General features: G+C 40.5%; 1 protein-coding gene across 3 annotated transcripts in view; it reads right to left on the bottom strand.

The window, feature by feature from the left end:
- The window catches only part of NPTN (neuroplastin), a 59,039-nt gene that overhangs the window by 29,848 nt on the left and 10,203 nt on the right, over positions 1–18,988 (bottom strand). For all 3 annotated transcript variants that reach the window (XM_074838026.1, XM_074838025.1, XM_074838024.1), the window contains exon 2: positions 3,708–4,055. In XM_074838026.1, the coding sequence (XP_074694127.1) occupies positions 3,708–4,055 (348 nt within the window). The remainder of the gene's footprint in view (positions 1–3,707; positions 4,056–18,988) is intronic.

The following is an 18,988-nucleotide window of genomic DNA, read 5'->3' on the forward strand; positions in this document are numbered from 1 at the left end:
GAAAAACTGGCAGGTACTGTAGTAATGGAGGGGTTTTTTGACACTTCTCACAGACACTTTGCTATTATCACACATTTTCAACTGTGTTTCTGCCTCATTGTTCCCATGCTGGGAATTTTAACCACGCAGGGATCTGTTTGGGTCTTATGAGGTACAAAATTGTTTTGTTAAAGCCATACCATTACTGGACAGGCCTACAGGCATCTCCATGCCCAAGAAAAAGCTTGTGTGCATTCTCAGAAAAGCACTAACAGAGCTCTGGAAATATTTTTAGTATCGTGTTTGAAATAATAATTCAGTGTTAGAACACTTATCTAGAGAACTAACTTTTGCTAGGATTCACTGATCATACTGCGGTTTGTTTTAAACATTTTTCTTTGATGAAAGCAGTGTCTTCAACTCTGTAGCCTGCGAAATAAATGCAGTGTTTTCCTTTTAGAAGGAGGACGCTGGCAGGACAGGCTTCAGGGTGCTGTAACAGAGACTGCAACGCATCTAGCGAGCGCTGTTTTAACAGACGCCGATGCTCCCTGTGCTGTGCAGAGACGCAACCTGAAGCGGTGATCAGCCTGCAGCGATCCTGGAAATGGAAAGCATACATGCTGTCATCAGGAAGCACTACACAAGTGCCAGCAACAGGAAAAAGTCACAAAAAAAAAATATTAATCTAGTCCCTACAGAAACCAGAACATTAAAGACTTAATCCAGAAGGGTTTTGACAGTCGTAATCTTCTGGCTTTCATATTCTGTTGATAACGGAGTCTTCAGCCTCTAACACTGATGAACCTCAACAATCAAAAAAAGCCTGCCTGGAGCTCAAATGATTACTTCTGCTAATTCATACCTATTCTTACCTATGTTTCTGCTAAGCTGCGGTGTCCAGAAAATATTTACAGCTGTCTCAAGCTTGCTTTGCTGGAGTTTGCTGGGGTCATTTGTGTCTGACTTGCAACCTTTTAAGTTTTAGGTTGAGAAAATGAAAGGCAACTGCAGTCTCGTTTACATATTTTACCTGCATTTATGTTACTTCAATTTGGGTTTTTTTTGTTTTTGTTTGTTTGTTTTAAAAAAAAGAAAAAAAAAATCAATCAGGCAGTCCTAGCCTGATTTAGTTCTAGAAGACAAACTTCAAATGCAATACTACTGGGACAGCAACATCCAAAGAAACATGTCCACTTAAAAAAAGAGACTCTTCAGCATCTTGCTCTTTCACACATCATTTAAACTGCTTATTTTATGCAAGATCACATTTTAAAGTTAAACAAATCAACCAACCAAAAAAATCCCCAACCATTAATAAATGAAATTGTTTATCCAAATTAGGAATGAGACAGAAGCCAGATGTTAGTTCTTGGGTGCTAACTTGTAAAAATCAAGTTGTACTTGACCTCTCTGCATTCAAGTTCCAGTATTTGAAACAAGCTGTGATTTAAAGGACAGCGAAGAGGTTGTGCTCTTTTGATACATTTGATGTTCCCTTTCAGTGATGTTGATGTCAAATAAGGCCAGCAGCAGAATGGCCACCATTAGCTGGAAACTCCCAACACTGTTGTCAGAAAATTCCTATTTCAAAGACAAATTGCGCTCATGCGCACAACACAGCAGCTGAGACATTTTGGGCAGCTTCAGAGAAGATTGTCTCCACCTTCCAGGGACAGCTTGGAAACCTGATTCCCACCCTTATCTCTGTTTCCAGCATGGTCACACAGGAGTTTGATGTCCAAGTGGTCTGTTCCCCAAGCAGTAGCTGGTCAGATCTCTTAACATACACAATATTACAGAATAAAAGCATTAAAGTATTTGGTTCAACATTTCCCCCTCCATGAGTAAAACACAAAAGCAGAAGAATTACCCCGGGCACAAGGCACTTAGCAATGAAGTCACGATACACACTCCAGAATTAGTAGCACCAGATGCAACAAGATGATGTTAACTGGGGAGGAAGATGAGAGGTTAAACTTCAATCCCTGGATCAGGTTAGTATCAATGGCTTGAGAGAGGAAAAACCCGCTTTCCATATGGAGACATCTTCACAGTAATTCATTCCCCAATGACGACTTTTCACATGAAAAGGATTTTCTCCCTCAGTAGGTTATTAAAATTGGTTGGACACAAAGAGAGAAGCACAAGAACACAGACTTGCCACACTCAAGAAAAACTAAAGGTCTGAACAGGGGCAGAGGGGATTTCCAGGAAACATTACTCCCTAGAAGACAAATTTTTTAGCTTTGTCTTAAGGTAGTGTTGTTTCCTAAAATTACACAGCTCTTGCTGTTGTAGGTCATGCAAGCTATCTACCCATCTGAGTCCTTTGGGACCTCAAAGGACAAAGGAGAAATCAAGCATGAGGACTGCAAGGTGAGCAGGTTTCAGCTGAACCACCCAATGCCACTTAAATTTTCAAGTCAATCCACATCATTGGGGTTCACTGGCTATTTTTCCACATACATCAATGTTGTTTCCATTTTCCAGAGGGAAGTTCTCTGATCCAGCAGTGCCGACTGCAGCACCACTCTTTAGGGAGAGTTTGGGGTTTTGTGTGGTTTGTTTTTTGGGTTTTTTTTAAAGGCATCCAAAAACATAACCGAGACATAATTACAGAGTTTGACATTTTTGTACTCAGACAACACTCAAAGTGGTACAAAGAAGGTTTATTTATGCACAGAGCACAATAGCAAGGCAACACCTATTCTCTGCTCTTTGTCACCTTAGGACATTGAAAAATCACAGAGAACGCAAGTTCTCCTGTACCTCCACGCACCAGGCTCACGTTGCAGATTTAATTCACCCTACCTATAATTCATTAGAGATTCGCTTCATCTGGTTAGCAAATGCAGGAGTTTTGCATCTCACACAAAATAAAACAGGGTTTTTTCCTCTACTGACTCTGACGATACAAACTTCTAAACTTGGCTGGGACTGCTTTAGAAGCGAGCTGAACACTTTATTATCTTGTAATAATAAAGAACAAAAAGCGATTTTGGGACAACCATATTCTCTGCTATTGAAAGCTTTTCTGCTGCCAAAAGTTGAATTCTCAGCCAAAAGTCATTTAGCTAAAGTTATTAGTTCAACACCGGGGGGAGGATATTCCCCTCCCTCCCTTCATAGGCTGGATTAATAGCAGCTGCATCGGCTCAGTGCTGCTGCATCAGAGAACTCATTAGGAAAACGGTGCTGTTCAGAAAGGAAAATAAACACCACGACTTCATGGAAAAATCTAAACATTTAAAGGTCACACATAACTGAAAGGGAAGGATTTGTACAGAAGCATATATGCAAGCAAAACCATGTAAGAAGGCATTCAGAGAAATTTCAAGAGAACAGGAGAAATAAAAACAAAACGGTTAGACCTGGGAAGAACACAGAAATCAAATGTAAAGGCACTCATGGAGGAGATAGCATTAGGGTGACTGGAAACCTACTACAAAACTAAAGGGGGTAGGGAAGAAACACAAATTCCACACTGGGCTTGTTTTCACACAGAAGCTATAAAACAGATGCACAGATTTTCCCAAGTCCTTTGATCCTAAGGAGAAGAGACACAGATGGCAGACAACGTCAGCACTACAGGCGGAGGAGCAGTCTAGGGGGTTCAAGACATCAGGGCAAGGTAGCGGAGGGTTTTATCAGGGTAACAGGAGGGAAAGGGTCACTAGACTGCCTCTAGATACTACAGTACCACTACTGTAGGGTGCCGGACTCACTCTGAAGGATGCTTATAGTAGCCTGGGCTCGAATCCACGTTATGGAGGGATTTTGCCTCAAGTCATTCCTCCTGGGATCGTTGCTGGCCCTGCACTCGTAAGTCCCAGAGTCTTCCAAGGTAAGGCGGGTTATTCTCAGCACACTCACCCCATTCGCCCCGTAGGCAGTGTTAATGGTGACACGGCGCTTCCGAGCGCCATCCCAAAGCTGTTTGAAAGACTCAGCCCGGTTGACTTCAGCATACCACCACTGGATCTCTGGAGTGGGGTTCCCAACCACATCACAGTACAGTTCAAAGGCGTCCCCCGTGAGTTTAGTTTCTGACATGGGCGACTTGACAAACCCAGCTAGAGGGAGGGGCAGCAGAAATGCAGTGACAGAGCAGCAGAAAACAAAAGATCTTATCAAGAACAAAGCAATGAGGTGCAGAAAACAAAGAATTAGATTAAGACATTAGCATCTACAATAACAGAACTTTCATTGAGAAAAGACAACACGGAGCACTTGCGGGTGGAGGTCGACAGTTTGAGAGCAGCACACTCTGCTCAGAGTATTCACAGGAGGCACTGCTTCACGGCACGAGGTGCTTTTCCTCGTCGCTCCAGGGGATCCACCCGTGGCAGCTGTACTTGGGAAGCCATAGGCTGCAACGCACACCAGCGAGGAGGTACCTCCACGCCGTTGAGCGGACTGACGGGTGTTCAAGCCTTTTTTGGTTGTGTGGACCTTGTAATTGGCAAGTATTAAGTGTTCATGGCCAGACGTCTTTTCTCTGAAGAGTTTTCTTGCTTTATATGACCTATCTACAGGGGAAAAAAAAGGGTAAAACCCTAACCTTCTGCCCTACGCAGCTTGCAACTGTGAACTCTGATTTGACCTTTTCTTCCATCTATTTTGGCCTTCAGAGGCAGGGAATTCCCCCAAGATACAAGTGACCTACTTTCCTGAAGTAGCTGGATCACCACAGCTCCAGTCTCACAACCTTCTAAGGTAAAGGGAATTTCAGTGGTATATACACACACAGGCCAAAAGATCATTTTGTTAGTTCGGAAACGGACAGCATCAAAGGTACTTCAACAAACCACACGATTTTTGCCTTCTGAAACGAGATGCCATGCTGACATTTGTGATCAGGCCAAAATATCCTTATTATGGCACGAAATCCTTCAATACTTACCAGCTTCAGAGCTGTGTTAAAAGCACAGACATACTAAATTGTCCTTCAATCCTATTTTCAAAGGTATCTATTGAGAACAGTGTTGCCTTTAAACTGGTCTCTTCCCCCGCCAGGCCCCCCCAAAACTAAAAGATTAGAATACAGCTGGCCAGACAGATTATGCAGCAAAACCCGTCATATTGCTGTGTTCCCTGGGCAGCAGGACTTCTCATCAGCAAGCACAGTTAATAGGGCCACACGACTGATAAAACTCAGATTGTTTCATCCCTCTCCTCAAATTCACGGCTTATTTTCAGGAAGAGGATTGAAAGAATTCGACGGATTTTAGAAAATGGAAAGGTGGACTTAAAAGCCTTGGAAAAATTTCTGATGCAATTCTTCCCCCTTCCCTGCATCATTTGACCACACTCATGAATGTATATATAACTGTTTCTTTCACTGTTTGACAGACAATTACATGGGAAGTCTCCACTATAGATGCATCTCTAAATAATCACTTGGGCAAGAAAACAAGACCAAGAGTCTCTAGAGCACACAGAGAAACTGTTCCTTGATGGCATAGTCCTGTTTGAAGAGTAACTGTGCCATAGCTGCAAGTAACAGCTACAAGAACAAACAGAAGTAAAAAAATACTAACCTCAGAAATGGTTTCAATTACAAACTCATTTGACAAGGATTCTCCAGCCTCGTACTCCAGCACTAAAGGAGGTGAGCTCTACGCTCAGTAGAAATACCACAGCAAATAATCCATTGCTGCAGGGAGAGAGAGGAAAAAGCACTAGAAGTGCCCTAATTACAGTTACAAACTGCACTAAGACCACCGTTGTTTTTTCTTGAGGTTAACAAGGATCACACTGTTTTCACACTGCTGCTTGAGGTAACACAGGAGACCGGGTTATGATCTTGCTCTGCTGGACTGTCCCCATTCCAAGGGACGCTGAACGAGGAAGACTTTGTATTCCCATAGAGGCATAAATCAGAGAGCGAGACTGGCATATAGCTCAGCGTGGTTTACTAGACACAATAGGCTAAAGCAGTAGCATATGGCATAGGCTAGCTTCTTTCCAAATCTTAGTGGTCCTCTCTCCTATACTACAGCCTTTTTCTCCATACCTTCCATCATAATATTGAAACACCATTCACAACCGAAGAGATGACAGTAGCTCAGGGAAGACTGCTCAGAAAACAATCCCCCTTCTACAGGTTCCCAGTTTCCACTAAACACTGATGCACAAAGATGATGAACTAACTCCCCTACCACGAAATGCATCCCTGAAGTCAAAGGCCAAGTGACCCAAAACCCTAAAGCTGCAATTCAATCCTACTTCTCCAGCTGTTCTGGCTACTAAGCAACCATTTCTGCAAGAAAGGCTTCTTACCTAGCCTTTGTGGCAGGGATGAAGGGGTGTAATTGTTTTCAAATAACCATGAGCTGCACTGCTGCTCAGGCTACACAATAGACATATGTGGTATGAAAGAATACAGTAAATCCTCTTATTAAAAGGAGTATCAGTAATTTGATTAAAACAAACTGTCAAAAGCTTTCAGTTTTCAATCTGATTCAGCATTCACTAAGCTGTTAAAAGTATTATAACTTTTGCACAAAGCCTAAAAATAATTTAAAAAGATTAAACTGGACAACTGCATCAAAAGGTCTCTTTAGTAAATATTCTCCAGGTTTTAAGTTTTAAAAACCCTATGTTTCCATCAGTTTCAAAACCTCTTGGAAAACGACGTCTCAAATTATGACATATTTCAATGCAACACTCTATCTTCATCCGAGTAATCATGTCAGCAGCACATATAACTCCATCATGATGGCAAAGAAAAAAACACAAACTGGATTTGGTGGCCCTCCCCACCCCACCAAGAGATGAAAAGTGCTCTTTAGAAAGGCATTCCAGGTTAGAATAAATTCCTGGAAGGGCAAACGGGAATGAAGATGGTAGAAGAGCTTCCATATACAAATTTAATAAAAACTGCATTATAAAGGACTGGCAGTGCCATTGAAAACTCTACACAAGTCTCAGGTTTTTTCAGTTGTTCAGAAATAGCAAAGGCAATACATCAAACAGCATCGGTAAGTTGAGGCGATGCTTCCAGCCACTGTACATCTGCCAGGGGGTCATTTCCAATATCTAGCCAGAAGCTGCAGAAAGAGCTGAATTCTGCCAGTACCAAGACGACATGTTTAAAGGAAAAAAGAGGCTAAATATTACAGAGAATGCTCTTTGTAACACAACAGGAGTCTGGAAACCGAAGTACTCCTGCTTTTTGGCAATTGTCAGTGATTTCCATAATTGTTCAAAACCAAACAGAAAATGACACTATACAGATTTCATTGCTTACATAAGAGGCTTTTGGAACCCAACAGTTTCCTTACTTGGTCTTTTCCAAGCACAGTACTTGCTGCCTTGTTATTACTGTGTTCTGCACAATTCTAGAGACTGGAGCATCAAAAGAACAAATACGTACCAAAATACAAACAGATCAAGCCAAGAGGTCAAGGTTTTGTTAAAGTGATTATCTGTTTAAAACTGAAAACCTGCCCTTATTTGTAATTTATAGCTGTCTTATTTTCCAATGTGTAAACCGTAGGAAGCACTGGTTGCAATAATAATTTTCAGCTTCAGTTTACAAGTGTCAGCCCTGTACAGAACAGCAGAGCAAAACTGCAGCCAACATTTAAAAACTCTTGCAAAGGTCAGGGCTCTTGGGAGTGTGGAGGAAGGAGGCAATAATCCATAGATCATACCTTAAGATCATACAGACCCATGGGAAGTAGCAGAATAGCCCAAATCTTAAGTGAATCCCTAATGTCAAATACAATAGGAATAAGCACCTTCAAGTGCTTACAAGAAAATATTCTTATGAAGCTTTGATACAAGTAAATTTTCATTATATTGACAGTTGTATTTATTTCATTACAGTCATGAGTTATTCTGTTACACAGTGAGTTTCCCCACATTAAAAGAAAAAGGTGTTTGAGGTAGAGAGTTGTTCAGGTTTTGGATATTTTTAATGCTAACTGCTATCATGCATAAAAGAACAAGGGAAAACCTACTGTTAAATATCCCTCTCAAGGTATTTACAAACTTTCACGATATACCAGAATGCAAGAAAGATAACACACAATTGTCTAGAAAGTGTAACTATTTAAGTACATGATTATGTTTCCAACCAATTTTTTTTTTTTTTTTGTTATTAGATGGTTATCTACCTGAAGGACAGACTGAAGAACAAGCAGCAATAACATTAAATCACTTCTGGAGTGATGTTTGTTTATTGAAGATTTGATCTCATCCACCAATTGTGAGGATAAAGGTATGGAAAGCAGTTGATTAATGCTCTAGAATTAGGAAAACAAATTAGTCTCCACATACAATTCTGCTGAAGACTGATGAAATCCAGTGTGCAGCAGAGCTCTTCACGTTTGCAAACTCTGTATGTTAAAATTTGTATTGTAGTGAAGAACCACTAAATCCAGTTTAAGAACAAAATGCATTTTGAAAGACAGGTGCACTTGAACTGGGAGTGGGGAAGAAGCTAAGAGCTATTCAAAAGGGCAACCAAAAATTTCCATATGCAGCAAGAGAAACGCGTACAGCAGACTCCCAGAGCCAGAAAGCTGGAAAAGCTCCATATTAGACAAATGTAGAGTTCAGAAGAGGAGAGTGGACAAGAAGCCTAAAGATGGTGAGTTCAAATGAGTGCAAAAGCCTAGCTTTACTGCTCTTGAGCAATCTGTTTTCATTAATGAGGCTTTATCCATGAAAGACACCTTTTCAGATTAATTTTTCTTTTGTCGGTATTTATGAGCTACCTGTTGGCCAAAAGCAAGCAAGGCCAAGCCAAGCTACATTCCAGCTTTGGCATATAAATGAATCACAGCTTTACATACTAGTAATACCTCTTCCAACCTCACACGGCAGCAGCACCCTTTCCAACTGCAGCTATTTCCCTCACTGACCAAAGCCAGAGAAGTCCGTAACCAAGTACCTCTGGAAGAAGTGCGGGTGGGAGACAGAACAAGGCTTCCCCTCTTGCTGACGTGATCATGTAACTGTAGGATTAAATACAGCATACAACTAGAAATTTATACATATTAGAAGCATGTGGGAAATATTTAACTGTAATTTTGACCAACTTCTGAAGCCTGTAGAGCAGCTTGTGTTCCACCTTGGCTGGACCGCCCCCCGCCCCCCAAATAGCTTAAAACCACTACTGCAATGACCAAAGAACTTCCCAATTTCCTCGCCTGCTAGAATCAACACACAAAATAGGATCTTGATAGAGAGATGAACAGTTATTATAAAATAGGCTAGCAGCGATCTACCAGTCTAAGAATATATAGAAAGCAGTACATGAAAAAAATCATCCCTGACCTGCAGAAATGATTGCGCTATTGATTTAAATATCCTTTTGTTACTGAAATTTAACACAAGATGCAGCAGCTTGCAAAGGAATCAATGACAATGGCACTGGAGAAGCAAAGCAGGGAGAATATCGATCTCCTCAAGTTAAAGTCTGGTCTAAAGAAAGGGGTTTAAAAAAATAAAGCTGCATTTTGCCTTAAGAAAACATAGGTAATGCTAGCTGAGGAAAGGAAGTGTTAAACCAGTCCCAGCAAAGACAGAAACAACCAGGTTTAAATGAAATGCAGGTACTGCAAAAAGCTGTAATAACATAGAACAAACTAATTTATCTTGGCTTTATGTATATCAAGCATGAAGATTAAAGCTGAAAACAAGCACAAGACCATCAACATCAAATAGCAAGAGGAGACTCTCTTGAAAAAAGCCTGCAAAGATCAGGAAACAAGAAGCTATGAAGCCCAAGTGCACAAGGGGCTGTTCGGAGAGGTTCAAAGCAGGACACACGCCCAAGAACATACAGAGGTGTCCCAAATGAAGGAAACGCAGTGTATTTCCAAGGACATTTTCAACCACAAGGAATATAGCTGTAACAAAGCAATTTTATAGTCGGGGGGCAAAGCAGTGCACATCTCCATCAAGCGAGATAACTCTCCTATCCTATCCCGATCCATCTTTATCTTGTGGTCAATTACACTTATATGAAGAAAACACAGTTCAAAGCTCAAAATAGAGTTTGCAAAGCCAGTGCAAAAATAAACCCGATTTTCAGTATGAATCCACAAAACACAGGTTAAGCGTAGGCTGCTTAGGGACTGAACGCTTTACAGATTGTCTATATTTACAATGAAAACCATCACATACACAGCAGGAGGCTGTTTCCTATTTGTCCTATTAGCCCACCACCTGTCTGCATGTCACTGCTTCTCCACTGCTCTCAGGCCTTTAGCACAGTTCTGGAGAATTTATTTCTGTCCACTGATTGAGAGCTTTGCCTGCAATTCCACTTATTTATAGACTGAATAAAATAGAGCTAAGATAGCCCTTTTTTTTGTTTTTCTTTGCCTCTGAAAACCCATTAAAAATTTCCTTATTAATATAGTTATTTGTTTTTGTAAATACATGCCTTCAGGGATGCCTTTCCTAAATGGAATAGCAAAAAGTCAAATATCTTTGCCAAAGTGAAGTTTTATACGTTCTATAGATCAGTGTTATGCAAAATGCTCCAGGTGAGATACTGAATGTCATCACCCTTGGTATTGAAGTTCTGCCACCAAAAATAGGCATTAGGGTTGAAGCTTTCAGTGAGGTCTCTTCATTAGACTGTTTTCACACCTTTTTCTTAATTGGTATTCCGGATTATGCAGTCTGATTTTTTTTAATTAAAAAAAAAATAATCTTCCATCTTTTCCAAGTACCCTAAGGTCTGCACAGGTAAAATAAAACCACTGGCACATGCTTCAGAGCAACTAGATAAATTGCTTGATCTTCTGTAGTGGAATTAAGAAAAAAAACTGCAGTTATGAGGATACAAAAGGGAAGAATATAATCTAACCAGATGCAAACACTTCTCCTGAAAGGCTGCATTTGTACCATCTCAGAGACAACCACCTTCTTCCAAGGGAAGTCTGGTCCTGATACCAGGGACTCAGGGGTTTCAAAGTGTGGCTGAAGCTCAAGGGAATGACCAGACCTATTGCAGTTTCAGGAAAGGGGATGAAACTAAGTGCTAGCTGTAAAGACTTCATTAAAATATGAAAGCACAGACGATCTTGGGCAGTCCACGCTGCGCTCCTCCGCTGGCTTTGCTCTGCCCTCACTTTAGCTTATTTTCACCTTTATTACATGGCAACAGTCTCACTTATAACTTTCATCAGAATATCAAAGAAAACTACAGTAAGAAGCTGCCCTCCTCTCCCCTCTCCATTTTCCTACTGCACCCATCATCGGGGCTTTGAAAACCTGAGTACCAGGTGTCTGCTACTTAAACTGGTACTCTAATTAACACCTTTATCTTCTTCACCGAAGGGTGTTAATTAAGTGATAAATTTTTTGAGGGCAGAAAAAAACCCACCATCACGTTGTCAAAGTATTGCATTTTTACTTCATTTAAGAGGGGAAAAAAGGCAACCTAATTAATGTTTAGTTTTTTTCCAATGCTCACCTTTTCTAAACCAAAGTATCTGAAATTAGTCAAATCTACAAAAAAGGTGACAGCTGGCACACAGCTGGAGAAGGGTGAAGATACCTCAATTCCATGGAAAGCACTAAAGCATCCTGCCTGTTTTCACCTATGAGCTAGTAGGTTTGATGGTTTCCCATTCTTTTCTCACTAGAGAGCATGATTTTTAATACCACTGATAAGAAATCACTTCACTGATAAGAGCTGGGTTTAAATTTTGCAGCACCTCCCTGTCCTCTTTGCTGGGTTATGATTCACCCACTGCCACAGTGCCCAGAACCATCACATGCCACATCACACAACCTTTGGCTATAGTCCCCAAAATGCACCGCACCAGTTCCATAAACTAAAAACTGACATTAATTTTCTTGGTCTGTTTTGCCCTATTCTTTAGCCAACTACAGAAGCAGCTTTAAAAAGAGCACTTTGACATGTGATTCAGATATCCAGATGAGTCTATAAGCATACTGAAAACTGGACGAATACATGAATAATTCCTGCAATCTCATCTTGCAGCTTTATATATAGCTGAAGGTAGGTTATGACTTGCTACAGCAGAAAACATTACCCAGAGAGCATCATATAAAATGCATGAGCCCATGATGTAGCATTCAATTCATTTCACAGAGAGGGAAACCTGAGGATTACTTTCTCCAGGTCCGAAGACATGAGGATTAACGTTTTCTGGATTCAGGCCAACATTCCTCATTTCTCTGCGCATTTAGAAAACCTTGCTTAGTTTGACATGCAAAAAGATTTATGGACAAACTAATTTCATTCGTTTGAAGTAAAATTCAGAGAGTCCTTAAATAAATAGTTTCATAGCTTTCACTGGGGAAATATGCCCCATGTGACTTACCGGCACAGACGGATGGACAAAGGACACAGGATCAGCTTCTGGGTTATAAATCAGAGAATTCAGACTGGAAAGGATTTCTGAAGGTCCTCTGGTACAACTGCCTCCCCAAAACGTAAACCCTTAGATCAGGTTAAGGCCCTAAAGCTATCCATTCATCTTCTCCCACGTACATTCACACCATGGATGCTTTTATTCAAGAGTTTCCTTGGAATAAAAAAAGCAATGCTCAACTTCACACCGCAATGACTTTCAAGTGTAACTATCATTTTATGGTCGCTTTTATTGTGCAAAAACTGACCTCAGTAACCATAATTCACTGAAAAAATGCATCAATCCATGGTTCATAGAAATATTACTGGATAGAAAAGACATTGGCGTGTCATAGCAATTACAGCTACGTACTTCCAATTTCAGGAAATTACTTTCACCCCAAATACATTCTCATTATATAAACTGTTTTGGTTCAGAAACCTTCTCCAGACATCTCTCTCCTATTCACACACAATTTCATGAGCTGTGGACAGTGTTTACAATTCTTCTACTCTTGCAACAAACCCATACCTGTATGTTTGATACCATATGGCAGAAGACATGCAAATAGATTTGAGTCTGGAATATCAGCAAGAGAAGAATAGTCAGAACAAGAAATTAATATCTATTCCCTCATTTTAGCTCCATATTGATGTCAGCCTGCTGGCTATAGCCACATTTTGAATTGTAGGAATTCGCAGATCTTTCTTCCTAATTTTTTAGCTGGAAAGAACAAAGTTCTTCTAGTTCTCTGGTGCTATAAAAGAGCGCAGTCTGAAGAAGTAACTGGAACACTGACTTAGGTCTTTTACAAACAGCTGGGAAACTTGGTATTTCACTTAGTTACTGGAAAAACGAAACAAAACTGAAATACATTCCACTTTAAAACAGTAAGCAAAGCTTGATATCAAATCGCTCTCTTTGTTAAAGATCTCTAACTTGCCAATTCCTGTATCTTCCTGCAAAGGACATAAACATGCTGGTAACTAAAGCAGTGGTTTGCATGTATAAACTATTCAGATGACATGTGAGGAGCAGACATGGGGTAAAAAGATGCTATTTTTGCACGAGCTTGTCCCTAAAGCATGTTCTGCAGTCTCTATCATAGCTCATTTTCTACTGAGTGCAAGATTTATCTTCAACTTATAGCTTCTTCCTTATCAAAGTCTGCTTTTTGTTTTAAGCCCATCCACTTAGAGGAGTTGAAGGAGCATAAACTAGGATGCTCCAAGCCTCTCTGCCCTGTGAGTTTATGTATTAAAGTGATTCTCTCTGCTTCAGACATCCTGGTTGGAGAGACATTTTTACATATCATTGCAGACATGGTATCAAAGCATTCACTTCTATAGGAGGTATAGAAAAGTCCCTCATTCACTTATAACGCCTGGACTAACACTCTCCAAACAAACAATAGATTGGCACAGTCATTATGAAGCCAGCTCTGATCAATCTGAAGCATGTGTTAACTTGCCTGTGAAACAGCTAATGGTATCTGGATCAACAGCAAGTCTGTGCAGTTGTTCAGTGCCTTAAAAAAAGCACATTTCTTCATGTTTCAAAGAAAATATTAAAGGACATCAGTCAAGAACTACTCCTAGCCACCTTTGAAGTAGCTCACATGCACTGCAAGTAGCACAGAAGACAACATCCTAAACAGAATTATGTTTAGCTAGGTACCATTTCAATCACGTGCTTTAAAAAAGGCAAGTCTGGGTAACGTCACTTGGCAGTTCATGTAGACCAACAACTTACATAACAGCAATTAAATGTGGATGACAAAGCCATTTGAGTGATTCCAGGAAAACAGCAAGTTGTTCCTCACAGAGGACACGCATCTCAATTGAGGGCAATTCCAGCAGAAGACACACCAGTCTTAATATTAAAATATCTTAAAACCCAAAGAGGCTTGTCATCATCAGGTTCCTGAGTGCTACATGCATGACTAGAAAACGTTGCCCTGGGCTGACTATGAACTGAAGGGCTGGGCGTTGGAGGACTGCTGCAAGAGTCAAGTGACTTAAGGCAGTTTTCATTCCCTAGTCAACCGATTAGGGATTCAGAGCAGACATGCAAGTGGTAATCAGGTTCATTAAGCATCCATGCTCTCCCTCTAGTAAGACCTTGAGCTATAAACTATTCTAATCCAAAGGCAAAAATCCCCTTATCTACAGACACTTACAGAACAAACACTCAAACTGGCTGTTGGTATCAGGCACCCAACCTAATCACCCGAAGGAGCTGGGACTGCTGCTTGCCTGACACTGGTGTAGCGCAGGATGCTACACCAAGCCTTTTCAAATCTATGTAATTGTGTGGCAAATGCTGCTTTTGCATGCCTGGTTGTTCTGAAGAGCACATGCTGTCAGGAAGCCAGTTTGAGCACATCAAGAAGCATTTATGGCAAGAGATTTCCTTCCATGGAGAATTTGTAGACTACTTTCTCAAGCGTTTTTCCAAAAATTAAATTGGCATCATCCTCAGAAAAGGCAAGCATTATTATCCTGTTCTTTCCATTTTTGCTTCTCCCTGGCACAACTGAGGGACAAAAAGACTTACAGTCATCCATGCAGGGAGAAAAAAAAACTAAATAAGACAGCATTTATTAGTTTTAATTACTTTTTTAAAGTCACTACAGAAATATTATTGTTGCAGCTAAGGAATATATAAGAATCTCTCTAAAGGAGAAAGACACAGGAGCAGAAGAGGCTCTCATATATTGCCAAAAAATAAATTGTTAATAACTAGGAACCCACTCCCTGGAAATAAGCGGGAAGTAATTCAGCTTCCCAACACAGAAATGCAGAGTTACAATAGACAGGAATTTAAATGTGTCCAGTGTTCACATACAACACAGCAACTGAAGCCTACATGCTAGAGATGTCAAAAAATTTAAGACCACTACATTTGCATCTTAAAAATACTGAAAGCACTATAAAATGTTGGTGAGGATAACAAAAAATATCTGGTGTTCAGATTAGTTATTTAAAATCCTCAGCCTCTGCCATTAGAGAGAGCGCTAAAGGTTTAAAGTATTCCTCAATTTTGCTTTGACCTTTCCTGATCCAACAAACGTGTGTTTGAAAGGAGACTGATTAGATTTCTCTCTAGCATGAAGGAAGCACATACTGAATGGCAAGCCTCTTTTTTCCCTTTTATGCATTCTGCAGGTACGAGCTGCTCCATCTCATTCGTGATGAAGCAGCATTTTAATACAATGACCTTTTAAAAGAAATGCCCTTTGCAGAATTGTTGGATTATGTAACAGGTCACGCAATCTCAGGCAGGGCTGAGAACAAGTCATTCAGGGGAAAAAAAAAAAAATTCCTCCATGTGCACAAGAAATGCTATTTGCAGAAGGTGTAATATGTTTTAGGTACAATACAATTTTAAATATAAATCAGAGTTCAACTTTTAACAGCGCAAGATCTGCCTAATAACAATATGTAAAATACTGGCCTCGCTGCAGGAGATGGGGTTAGAGGAGAGATGCTTTATTTCAAAAGGTTACGCTCTCTGTGACTGGAGAGAATTACTGCCTACTAATGGCTAACTTCAGAGTAACACATCTCTAGCAGGTCAGGTCTTGATCTGCCTGGTCAGACAAGCTATGCAGTGCACACACGCAGCCACAGACAGCCCAAAGACAGCCTGTTCTTCTCCAGGAGAGCACCGTTATAGCATTCCAGTTCCAGGGAAGAGGAAGGCAGGAAGGAAATATATTAACAAGCAGCAGAGATGCCACAATTTGTTTGCCAGTTTTACACCCCTTTGCAAATTGAGAGATGCTTGTTCCACGTTGCATTTTTGAATAACACTTTTTCCCAAGCCATTTCTACAACACAGGTCAGCTTCTCCCTGTTTTGACACGTCTGTTACTCTAAAGCATGCCTTTGACCACAGGAAAGCTTTGCTAGCTCGGACATCCACATCAAGCTGTCTACTAGCACTTACCACTTGTATATAGGACATGCCAACAGAAATAGCCTTGCCCTTCCCACCGCTTTGTGCCAGTACACGCAGCTGCATCAGGGTTACATCATAAATCAGATCCTTCCCTGGACTCGGGGTTTGATTTCTTTGATGGCCTACTGACACTGCTTAGATTATTAGTACAAAAACACACTTCTGAGGGCAGCTCCTCTACAGCATCAAATATAGCTATTTATAACATGAAATTCAAGTTCAGTATCAGCTAAGATTAACGCAACCCACACTGTGCATCCTAACCCCCACACAGAAATCACCTTCCTGCAGCCAAAGGCTGCTCATCACAGGGAACTGAGCCACTCAGATCTCCTGACTTTGCCCTCACGCCTCACAAATTACGTGCTGAAGGGCAACAAAACCTCCAGAAATGCCAGTTGTGGTTAAAGGGTCCATTTCTGAGCTTCTGGGTTTTAGAGCTAAGGGAGTCAGCCTTACAGCTCTAATCACAGCCTAGAGACCTCTTGAGTAGGCTGCCCTACTCCTAGTTCTTTTGCAGCAAAAGAAGCAATCCAATTAAGGGCCAAGCATATTTGGACTCTTCAAGCAGGCAGCATAAAAAGGAGCTGACATAAAATACTGCGAGAAACCCGTTCCTTTGTTCAGTATAAAGAAAATTTACAAAACACCACCACCATGCTACCAATACTAATTATAGGGGGGAAAAAAAAAAAAAAAAACAAACAACAAAAACTGTATCTGCTATAAGGCTCCTGCAAGAATGAAACAAGTGAAGCCCCCTAACAGGTCACTAAGCAGACTTTAAACATTAATTCAGAATTTCTTCTGATTTTTTGAACTCAGCAGCAGTACCACCACATCACTGATACAATACATTTACGCAGATAGCTTGATGGGAGTGAAAGCTAGAAGCTTGAAAGGCAAAGGTTTGAGATGACTTCGCTATAAAACTGACGAGATGTAAAAGAAAAGAAGTACTACACAGAAGTCAGTGGCAAGATCAGGCATGCCTGAATCATTAGAACTCAGTCCAGCCTACTCAAGATACCAGGCAATCCAGACCCACACACGAGATTTATTTAAAAGTGTTTAATTACATTTTAGGGATTTTTTTGTGTGTGTTTGAGAAGAGTATAAATGGTGACCTAAACAATTTGGTTAAAATCTGATCTGAATTATCTACCTGAACTCAGTGAAAAGGTACTACCTTCTATTTTATATCAGCATTGTTAAAGAGCTGTCACACTTAACATGATGACAACACTAAGAAGTCTTTCACATGCTCATGAACCAAAGACCACACTCAATTGTGCAGTCATTTTTCAACAGCATTGAAAGATATTTTTAAAACACCTTACTAGAGACCAGACAATAGCCCTGGAAGAATTTATCCTGCAGCAGGCCTTTAACAGTGGTGGTCATGGCAAGAACGTAAGAACAGGGCAAACACGTAGTGATCTGCCAGCCTTCAAGAGCTTGCTGCTGAGGGTTTTCCTAAACCAAAAGTGATGTTTTCATTGCCATCTTAAAGCAAGTTTACATTTCCACAAAGAAATAAAAAAGTTTTATTTAGTAGTTTTCCATCTATCTCTGAGAGGCAAGAGCTCTGTTTCAGTTTGCAAAAAGAGGACGACAACATAATATTTAGTAAACCCTTTGGGAATTATAAATCCACCTCATTTTGTCACACTGAGGCCCCAAAACAGGAGAACAGCAATGCAGAGCAAGGCACGCTCATACTGGTACTGACTGGGCAGCTGATGTCAGGCTAACATTTGGTAGGTGCTGTCAAAAGGATAAATCATCTCTACAGTTAATTTGCTGCCTAGAAGAGGCATAAATAATGGGACAAAAAAAAAGAGAATGTGATAATGCTTTGCTGAAAGCCAGGAACATAGGCTACTGACAAACAACTATAACTTCCAGACGCTTAACAGTGTACTAAGAAGCCACATACCTTATTGTAGCTACTTAAAGCAAGATTTGAGAAGATGAAGGTTCAGGGAAAGAGAATACTCTGAACAGTACTGTATTCACCCACGCCCTTTTACCAGTCCTGCCTTGGCCATTATTTATAGCTCCTTAAAAGCTATTTTGCTCTGTCCTGTCATTTTTGCTCCATTCTCCCAACTAATTTCCCTCCTAGAAACAAAAACTACTTTTTTTTTTTCTTACTCCATATAGCTCAAGATTTGGGTCACTAAATTGATCCTCGTATTGATAAAAATAGAAGCTTTGGGAGTCTGAGACCCAAAACACGCAGCTTTGCTTAAAACTATCTTATATCCTTAAGTGAGACTGTAAGTTGCTACTGAGCACCACAGAACTTGCAGTAAAGTGTTGAAAAACCTGTCAGTTAAGAATTAAACAAGTCAGTCTGAAAGTAAACCCTCAAAACTGGGGAGAGATGCAAACTGTCCTGTCTATATCAAGCAGTTTTTTTTCTGGAAGCAAAGAGCCAGGAAGGGAATGCTGCATTACCACATGCTGCCCCCTCTTCCAAAGTTACAGGGTCAAAAAAAAAACGCGGAGAGTTGCACCATAGCAAATCTGAACACACAAAACAAAACAGAAGGAAATTAAAACATTCATACTACCGTCACGTTTGACAACAAGCAGAAAAGGTTCCCCAGTACCAAATGGTTATAGCCAGGTACTCAAGCATCATTCCCAACCATTTTCCACAAAGAAAGAATTGACACAAATAGGATAAA

This window comes from Strix aluco, chromosome 12 (genome assembly GCF_031877795.1).
Source record: "Strix aluco isolate bStrAlu1 chromosome 12, bStrAlu1.hap1, whole genome shotgun sequence".
Taxonomy (NCBI): Eukaryota; Metazoa; Chordata; class Aves; order Strigiformes; family Strigidae; genus Strix; species Strix aluco.